General features: G+C 40.2%; 1 protein-coding gene across 1 annotated transcript in view; it reads right to left on the bottom strand.

Moving 5' to 3' along the window:
* The window catches only part of MAP2K1 (mitogen-activated protein kinase kinase 1), a 41,056-nt gene extending 31,109 nt beyond the window's left edge, over positions 1-9,947 (bottom strand). The window contains exon 1 of the mRNA XM_010572099.1: positions 9,616-9,947. Within this exon, the coding sequence (XP_010570401.1) occupies positions 9,616-9,695 (80 nt within the window). The 5' untranslated portion in view covers positions 9,696-9,947. The remainder of the gene's footprint in view (positions 1-9,615) is intronic.
* Between the last annotated feature and the right edge of the window lie 607 nt (positions 9,948-10,554).

Raw genomic sequence — 10,554 nt, 5'->3', positions numbered from 1 at the left:
CTACCCCCCATCCATAAGAAACTTACTTATCAGGTATTTAAAACACAACACAGAGGATGAATACAAGTCATAAAATTCTGATCATCAGCCGACACATACATATAACAGAAGTCCTGGGTTTCCATTGGTTTGTGTCTCTGAACTGTGAGTTAATTTAATGACAAAAACAAGAGATAATATGTGCAATAGTATGGTAACAGTATCTTCACAACTCCCTTATGTGGTAGATACACAGCCTTTGAGAGATGCTACAATAATAAAAAAGATGAAATTACAGTATCGGTTTACAAGGCCCATGAAAAAGCCATCATTAGAATCGAGATGCCTTCTGTGCAAGAGCTGAGCGAAGAGCACAGAAGCACAAACTTCATCAAAAGCTGCAGTTAACACATCAGGCACCGGGAAGGAAAATTGCCAGAATGTACAGATGCAAATATACAAATAAATCCTGTAACTGGGATTCAGAGAAAGCCATGGATGGAAGGCTTAGATCCTTGCCTATATTTCAAATGGATGCATTGCATAACACTGAACATTTGCCAGTATAGCCATTTAGTGGAAGAAATCAGTAATTTTTACTTCATATATGTATAGACTGTACCAACACATATAAAAATATTCACATATAAATATACACACATATCTATATCCAGACAGAATATTTCACCCCCAAAATGCATTCTGTTTGTTGTATTTGCTACATTAAATTTGCTGGCTCATCTTCCCAACCACACTAAAAAAAGTTCTAGAAAAACATAGAACAATGCTGAGTTGTAAAAAACACTGAAAGAAAGAAGAGTTGCCAGGAAGTTTCAACAGTTTGTTTTAAAAACCTGTAAGTAGATTTTTAGAAGACAATTGTTAAGAATCACACACTGCTGGAATATCTCTGTCCTAGTTCTCAGGCTGTAAAGTAAAATAATCTGTTTCCGTTCTTACTCCTTTTGCATGTGTCACCCAGTCACGGACACTACTTGATATACTTCCTTCTGTGGATGCCTGGGAGGCAACTGAATTCAGGTGAAAGACCACAGTGGGTAGAAGTTCTGCTGGAATTCACCCTCCTCTTGTTCAGACAAGAATCAGGATGACAACAGCTTCTCAACAGATGCTTGCAAAAAGATTCTGAGCAGTGAATTAGTCTTTCCCAGTTGTTCAATTCCTGTGGGCACTAACTGGCAGAAAGCCTTGCACATTTGTTCCAAAGTATAATCAAGACTTTGTCTAAGTAATATTGAACATATATCAAATCAGAAATAATCCAATTACTAATTTCTAGCAACACATTAGTAAGTCTTCAGAAAAAAAACACTCCATTGCTTCCTTGAAAAAAAAAAAAAGGTAATTAAAAAGTCTTTGGAAGAAAGAACCTGCTCCCCCGAAGTTCAGCAAGCTAGACACCTATGTTGCCAACTAACATTGCTTCCTCAAAGAGACATTTTTGTGTTTTGGCAGTGGAATCTGTACACTTTATAAAGCTCAGTCAATCCCCAGGGCAATGATGGGAGAACAAATGCAGCTGTAAAAAGGGTAACAGGAAAGAAGAGGCAGGGGGAAGCTTTTTTACTGGAACATTTAGACCTTAATAATTTAAAGGGAACATCTAGGTTTACCATACATAAAAGAAAATTCCTTCCTCAGTTCATTTCAGAATGTTTCTCCTGTATACACTGAAATATTTAGTCAATACCCACTCAAATAACAGGCTAATGTATTTCCCATCTCATGTAAATTCCCCACAATTTTCATGTTGGGCTTTTGGCTTTAGGTTGGTTTTGGGTTTTTTTAAGCTAGTGCTCAAGCAAAGACCCTTTGCCCAGATTAGAACAGTAGCACTGCTGTTATGTCAAATAAATAACTACATATTGGGTTTACCTAGTCCCTTTGAATCCTTTGGAGGTTTTTTTAAGCCTTCTTTGACTACTAGATAACATTGGAAGGTCTCAGAGGTAATCTGTTCCTCTTGAGACAAAGATCTGAAACTATTCAATTAAAAGACGTGCTACTCGGAAATTGTTGTAATTACTGAATTTCAACGTATCTCAATAGTACCTCTCAGGCTCTGAGTACACTGTCACTTAATCCTGCAAAAGCCTGGGCTCTTGCCAAAGGAGGTGACTCTGCCTCATTCGGTCCCTAGCCATTCATTCCTAAATAACCAATTCAGGTAACAGATCCATTCAAAAATTAACTAAGAAATACTGCAAATTTTCAAACAGATTATTTCCCTGATTAAGTTCACCATGCGACTAGATCAATGCTGCTGTGAGCACAAGAAGATAGCCCTCTGAAAACTAATCTGGGCTTCTTTGGTGGGTAAATTCTCAGTCAGATCAGCATCCACATCTGACTCACTGTAAGATTTGATAAAAAAAGATAAGCATAAGGAAGACAAGGGCACAGTAAGGAGAGGAGAGGACTTCTTCAGAAGCAACAGGATCTTGCACGTGCTTAATTGTGAAATCACACCTTTGCAACCATCTACAGAATTGGTGCTGTAAGGGACAGAAAAGGAAAAGCAGCTAGATCCATATTTACAGCCCGCACTTCCCTTACCTTTCATCTCACTGGAACGTAACATTTATTTTTACACCCAGTTTTTATTTAACTCTCCTAAATTGATTTATGCTTTTGGAACAAAGACAACATCATAATAACTAAAGAATGCCTCCATTACTGTCATTATATTTAAGTGTAAGTACATAACCAGACTTGGTATTTACTGTTACCTCAGTGTTAAGCATCTTAAAATCTTTCCTACATCCATAATTGTAAACTAAAAGCTGCCTATCAAGTAAGAACAGCACAGGTTGATTTGCCACTTTCATTAATTTCTGTACTAGGTGTGTGTGCTTACTTAGCTGTAAGTTTTTTTTCAGTACATGCATCCAGTAATAATACAAAGAGTTAGTAAGGCGATGCAGGCTCTTACTTTCCACTATTTTGTTACAACAGATCACATGTTTATTAGCTTAGGTATTATTAAAATGCTATTTCTAATCCAATGAAGGACTATGCACAGGCTCATACACATTTAAAGAGAATGCTATGAATATGGTTTAATCTAAATTTGGAAGATTTAGTGAATAACAAAAGGCTCACAGTGTTCTTGGAATTATGTAGCATTTATTATTGCCTGCCTAAAATTTGTTCTCTCATACCACATGTATTTATAAGCCTGGTTAATCCTTCATTAGTAGGAGATGAAAAAAAAGAAGTTTCTGCTTTTTTTTTTTTACTTAAAAATGTTTACAAGGTTGCAGTAATTCCACATACACATTCAATGCAACTGCAATCCAGCCAGATCAGTCATTAAATTCCAGGACCTAATCTTCCAGAACTCTACACACACAAAGTTCCCTGAAGTCAAAGGGATTCCAAAGAGCAGCTGCCCCTCCTCAGAGACGTTTTGGTTTTAAAAACAAACACCCCCACCAAAGGCAGAAGTGAACCAGCAAGCATTAGAATTAACTCCTCCATGAAAATCTTCCTTCCATTTCATCTAAACTCACATCCAAGAAAACCGACCAAAAAAAAAATCTACTCCACAGATGACAAATCCTTTTGGAATAAAGCCTACTGGGCAACAGCCCACTGGTTCTGCTGCCCCCCTCATGCCACTCCATTTTACAATGCAAGCTTAAAGACCAAAAAACTCAAACCAAAACAAATAAAACCCACACTACAGATGATAGGAGACAATCTTTCTACTCCTACAAAGCCCAAAGTGAAGTTCCCTTGAGAAAGATAGTGAAAAACATGAACATTGCAAGATGCATAGCTAGTAAGCAAAGCAACTATTTATTTTGCAAATTGTAATACAAATTGAAGTTCAAACCAGTTTTGCATAATTCCCAAATTCTTCTTTAGCTGTCAAATACAGGCAGTTGTACTCAGAGGTCATGCCAGCTATTCAGGAGCTTCCTTAAATGCATGACCTTAAATGCAATTTAAACAGAATAAACAGCAAGAAGCAACAGGAAAAAGCTGACTAATTAATACTGCAGTTTTTAACCTACGATTGGATGACTGACAAAATCAATTTCTACGAAATTACTCTGATTTGAACAGTTCTAAGGCACAGATGTACTACAGTTAAGACTAAAAAAGAGAAAACCCAGAACTGGTCATCATGGATGTAAGCACCACCGATAACAACAGCACCATGCCTGATGGCCTGTTTTCGCTCACAGCTGTCTTTGGACTTTCTTTCAGGCCACGTCCTTTAAAGAAATACAGTTACTAAGGTGGTAAAGACCTACAGACACTACCTTCTGAAATTCCTCTCAAAGACCTAGTTCTTTACAGCATATTAAAGATGCAAATTCCATGTTCTACATTTTTCTTTACATATTCACCCAATTAAACACAAAACTGAAGTGTTCTTTCATACTGTCCTTAGTTCTCCTCGCCAAGAATATCATCTTACTCTGCTCATTCTACCTCATATTATACCTTGCTATGTCACATCTGAGATTTGCTTGGCCCTGTCTTCCCAGAGCAGAGATCATACCTTAGGCTTGATTTGAGAGATACCAGTTGTTGCTATAACACTTATGCAGTTTGTACATTTTTGGAATTCTCTAAACAGATGTTAAAAAAAAAAAAGACATTTCAATCCCAACCACCTTTTCAATGTGAATGCTTACACAACACAAAAAAAAAAAAGTCAGTGGCACTCAAAAAAATTTGCTTTCATTTTTATATTCAGAGTCCCAGGCACTTCTGGAAGGTTCAAGTTATAACAGAGACAGGGAAGTTGTCTTTTACTCAGTCAAGGTAAAAAGTAAGGCTTTAGAGCAGTTAGTTTGTAGATATCCAAATGTAACTGATGTACAGGAAAAGTAATCACAAAGGGACTCTTCTATAATTAGAAGTCTTAAGCAGTGACAAACATTAATACACATTCTTAACTGCAGCAGTAATCTCTTCCATGACAGACAAATGAACTAAAAAAAAATAATTATAGTGCTAATTTGGTGGCTTATTGGATTGTTGTGCTCTATGACAAAATATGTTGTATTGACTATTTAACTTTTTCAGGTAAGCACTTTTAAAATAGGCTGTGAATATAGTCTACATTATTTGCCAAGACATTCTATCTCATTAAACATCATTTGGGATCTCAAGGCACAGGTTTAATTGTTTTTTTTTCTATATGTATACTTCTGGACATAGGCATTTTAACTAATAAATTTTAATGCCCTTTCCTGAGATCAGTGGAACACTTCAAAACTCAATATGCAGTCTAACTTACAGACAATAGCTTCTGATGAATTAAAAAAAAGGTACTGATTTTCTAAAAAATTGTATCACAAGGCTGTAACTATAGAACTCCTGCATTTTGTGCCATCTCAGTCTAAAGCACTTTAAGTGACTTAATCATGTTTGGATATTTGTTTTGAATTAACGGGGGGGGAATCAAGCATCTATTTGGATCTCATTAAATACCAACTTTAAGAAGCCAAAGCCCTTAAAAATCAGTAAGAATTTGACATGCCCATAATGTATTAATAGCATCTGCTCTTTAGGTATTCAGTGATGAGCCATTATAAAACTTAATGTGTCAAAGAAAGTGGAGACCAAAGTTGGGGAACAATAAGGTACCCTAATTCTGTTCTGCCATGTGAGAGAATAGTTAGGTGGGTGTTTAATGCTATGTTTTCACCCAGGAAAAACACAAAACAAAACAAACACCTAAAATATGTACTTCAATATAAAATCCTGTTTGAGAGAAGACAGTGGAACTTCTGTTTCAGCATGGTTGGTACATACCATCATACCTGCCCTTATCTGGCATTTAGTGGACTACCTACACCAAGCTAAAAAACTAGTTGTACCTTATCTTCACTGGCATTTTATATCAAATTAACTTTCTCATTATAAATATGACCCTTCCCTCTGCTTACTTTTTTGTAAAGATACAATTAAAGATGACATGAAGTAACTTTTTCATGTGAGCAAAAACCTTATTGCAATACAGAAAGTGGCATTATCTTGAAACCTACCCTCCTGCTTCTTTGCAGAGCTTCTACTTCATGTTCCAGGTCTAGTTTGGATTTAGAGAAACACAGAAATTGAGCAACAACTGTCAGATATTCAAAGGGACAGGGAGTCAGAAGTTTGAAAGGAACAGAAAGTAGAGATTTTGTTCTTATTTCTTTTGGCTATTAAGACAGTAAACTATCCCAGCACATTCAGTCAAAAGAGAAGTATTCCTTTTATTCATTTTTTTTTCAGGTTTGTCTGTTTGGTTCTTTCCCCCGTTTTCTCTGCAAAATCTTTGCACAGGTATAACTGTGCAGCTCCAAAAGTACCAGAATGAAATTAAACTTGCAGCTGGCCAATGTCATCTTGGTTTCATTCTGATGATCTGCAGCAACACTGAGCTCAAGAACAGTAGCATGGGTTCAACTCTTTCTGTGCAACTACTTCTCAGCAGGAAGTGTCAAAAACAGAAGTGAAGCTCACAGCATAGGAAAATGTTTTATTAAGTTGTCTCTGCTGTCCAGCAGGGTAGCTAGGGATTTGGAAGGCCCTAGAAAGAACCACAACATCCTGTACAAATAATTAAAGTAATTGCTATAAATAACAAAAACATTGTAAAATTTTCATTAAAATATTCAGTATACATATATTTAAATTGCAAGTACCCTAACTCTCCTTTATACTACCTTGCCAGGGAAAAGGAAAAAAAAAAAGGAAAAAAAAAGGAAAAAAAGAAGAGTCATGCAAGTGAGAACGAGGCCTCATATGCATACTTCTTAAAGCCCTACACCTCATGCTATAAGCTTTTTCTTACTCTACTCAATGAGTTCCCATCACCAAACAAGGATGGAGACAGAGGATGAGACACAAATGGAAAGCAGGACATCCTGCAAACAGCCCCTTCTTTTATTTCCTCCTTTTCCCCTTCCTTTCTGCCAGGAAGTCAAAGTATCATATGTAGTCATTCCTGAAAGTATTAAGCTTCACTATTTTAAAACTAGCAAGAGATTCTGGGGGTCAAATACCCATGAGAATACGTTACAGAACCTTCCACCTCTGACAGCTGGAAAGTTTCCGAATTCCAACGTACAACTACTGATGGCCAATATATATCCATTTAATTTTGTGCCAAAATTGCCTTTGGGCCTAAATAACTTCCTTCCTTCTGGATGTTTAGGTCCTTCATGCATTTACAGACAGCAATCATATCACCTCGCTCTGAATCTTCATTTTACTTAGCTAAGTAATTTGAGCTCTTTACATTCTTTCTCTTGAGAGGTTCTCTTCTCTGAAAAAGAAGAGGGAAGCATCCAAGATCATTTGCAAAGTGACAGGTTTGTATATGGTGGAAGGAAATGAGTAACTGGAGACTCACATAGCCAAAATTCCATTATACCAGGAACAGAGCTTTAGAAAGCGTTAATATGGTAGTCCACAGGTGCACAGCATACTTGAAACATTTGACAATGTATATAGGCTGACAAACACCTCTACTGTTGCTTTCAAGCATCAGCCAAAGGGGGAAAAAAAGCACACAGCAGGAGAGGAAAAAAAAGAAACAACCTTACAGATAAAGGAACCCCCTCCTCCCCCAAGAAACCAAAACCATTTTCAGTTTAATTCCAAAAACATTTGCAAATTATGATGCAACTGTTCTTTGCCATTTGAAATCTTTCACAATGAGGATTTAATATTAGCAGGATATGGGGATATTTCCACAATTAATTAATTCTGGCTGTTTACAGGACAACAGGTTGCTGTATTTACTCTCACTAAGCTACTTCTTTTAAAAATACTTGACATATGTCTAAGCCTGGCAAAAGCTGGGTGTAAGGTCTTATATATGACAAAGAGCAGAAGTCTAGGAGACACACATACCAAACAAATCAACATACAAAACAGAAAATGAAGCAAGATAGTTCATTAGTGTAAACAAGACTCAACACTCCCATGAGTCTCCAACAAGTAAATGAGTATCAGACACGTAAAAGCAATTTAAAATTAATGGCATTTCTCAAGCGAAGAAATACATTATTTAATATATTGCATGTTTAGTGATTAACCTCAGGTACTAAAATCAGCGATAGGTTTAACAGATTTATTCTATAAAACAAGACTAATATGCAATAGGAACACCTGAAGACTAAATCAACCTATCCCCAACTACCTTTAAGAAAATCAACTGGGAAGTGCTATACAGGCAAATATAAAAAACAATATCTTTCTCCTATCAATCCAGAATAAAAACTGCATAATATTCAGATCATAATGCTTACATACAACCAATAACTCCTGCCAAAGATTTTAAACGACTCATCTCTCAGTTAATCATCAAAAGAGTTTGCTAGAAATGTCACAGCTGGAGCTGCTAGATGCTGAATTCTCCCCCCCCCCCAGATGCTTGGGTGGTTAAATGAGATCTGAGCCTGTCTGAAAATGTGGCAACAACGATGTATGTGGAGCACTTTAAAGTCTCACTGCAATTCTGCCTCACATACCCTCTGTCAGTGTGGTACATAAGCATCTCAGAGGTCAGTTTACATATCCAGGAGAAGACTGAACTGACCATACAGGGACAGGAATCTGTTCTTCCAAGACAAATCTTTGTTTCAAGGCTCAGTTAAGAGCCAGCCCATCACTTTAATCTAAAACTTAAGTGGTGAACACAGACCTGTTAACCTCAAAGAAAAACCTTTTATAAGAGTTCATTACTTTAAGGTGCTGGCACTGTATCTGCGTAACTGAAGCCACCATGCTCTCCCAGATCCATAAGCTCAACAACAGAGGCTTCATAAGCAACATGTAACAACCTAACACTCAGTCTTTTTTTAACCCCGCAAGTGTACCCACGATTAACCTACCGTCCCCACATTTATACTCTGTAATGTTTGTATTACACACAAGAAAACTCAGAAGCGTTTTCTCCAAACACACTGACGTACCTAGCATGACGTTCTAATTACTGAAAAACAGATTTACTGAAACTAGCATTAGTTTGGCTTAAAGCCAAGAACAAGGAAAAAAAAACCAAACCCCCTTTTCTACAAATTTGTGGTTTTCAATATAATTTCTCTCCCCCCCCCCCGAGTTATGAAATACACTAGTAGAAATGTATAATTTGGCACTTACTAGGTAATTATATAATCTAAGAATTCAGCAGATACCATTATGGACTACGAGAAGAGAGTTACACGAGTTTTTCCTCTATTTTTTCCCCAGCTTATCTACCTCGCATACCTGACTGAAGTTTGCTTATTGCCGAAGGCACCATCCACTGATTCCGTTGAGGGCACTCTCAGCAGCTACCACGAAGGGGGCACGCACCCCCAGGAACCAATAATTTTGGTTTTTCTGGAAACCAGGCCGTGCCGGTTTAAAGCGAGCTGGCTTAAGGAGACGCTAACCCAGCAAGCAGGGCGGGTGCCACTTCACCGCCTCGGACAGGCGCTTTTCCCGGCGCACGGCGGCGGGGGCCGGTCAGCAGAAGGCCACCCCACCGCTCCGGGCGGCGGGAAGGCTGCAGCAGGGGCGGCCGCGCCCCTCACCTCAGGGACGCGGGCCGGCGGCCGCCGCAGAGCGCGGGGGGCCCCGCCGCAGCCCCGGCCACCCCCAACCGGCTTCACTCACTCGGCAGAGCTGGTCCCGTTGACGGCGGATCCATCCGGAGCGGGGTTGAGCTGAATCGGCCCGGGCTTCTTCTTCGGCATTTTCGCCCCCAGACGGCGCAGAGGGTAACGGACGGAGAAGCCCCGGCCCCACTTCGGCCAGGTTCGAGGGGACTTCCTGCGGCGGAGCAAAGTCGGGGGCTCCCCTCGCCGCCGGTGCCCCCGCGGGCTGCGGGCAGCCTCCTCAGCAGGCAGGTGCCTGCGCCGCCGCCAGACCCCGGCCGCGCCGCCGCCCCTCCCTCCCCCCCAGCGCCGGCCTCCCCCGGCGGAACAGCGCCGAGCTCCCTCCCGGCAGCTCCCAGCGGGGAAAACTGCCCGGGCTCAAAATGTGCCCTTCTTTGGGACTGCGCCTGCGCGCACCGCCCCGGCCCGCCCGGTGCGCAAGCGCGGTGGGCCAGCGCATGCGCACCGAGGGGGCGAGAAGCCGTCCCGAAGCCCTGCCCTTACCGCGCTTTGCCCGCAGTTGCGGAGTTCGCACGTCGCGGGGCGGGGGCGAACGGTACCGGTACCGGTACCGCGAAGCCCCGCCACCGCCACCGCCACCGCCCGCGGCCGCCTCTCTCCGGGTCATACGGTTTATGACTTTACCCTAAAGTTTTTTGGTTGGTTTTGAGATTTCTCATCGCGATTAGTTACAACAGCTGCTTCCAAGAAGCGAGCTCGTTGTTGCAACGATGTTCTATGGAGCAGTTCATTTATCTCCCTCGTGCGCAATCATTAACGTACCCCGATGCGGAAAGTACTGTATTTCTAATTAAAACGTAAGCCTCAGCTGGGGTACTAACGGCTGCTAAATTTTTCCCAAAGTAAATGCCTGAATTAAAAATGGAAAGTGAAGATTACAAGTTACAAAACTGTGAATTATAAATAGTAAAATGAGTATGAAAATGAAATGCCCGAG

Source organism: Haliaeetus leucocephalus, unplaced genomic scaffold (genome assembly GCF_000737465.1).
Source record: "Haliaeetus leucocephalus isolate CR32 unplaced genomic scaffold, Haliaeetus_leucocephalus-4.0 Scaffold339, whole genome shotgun sequence".
NCBI lineage: Eukaryota > Metazoa > Chordata > Aves > Accipitriformes > Accipitridae > Haliaeetus > Haliaeetus leucocephalus.
This window is presented reverse-complemented; position numbering and strand designations above follow the sequence as displayed.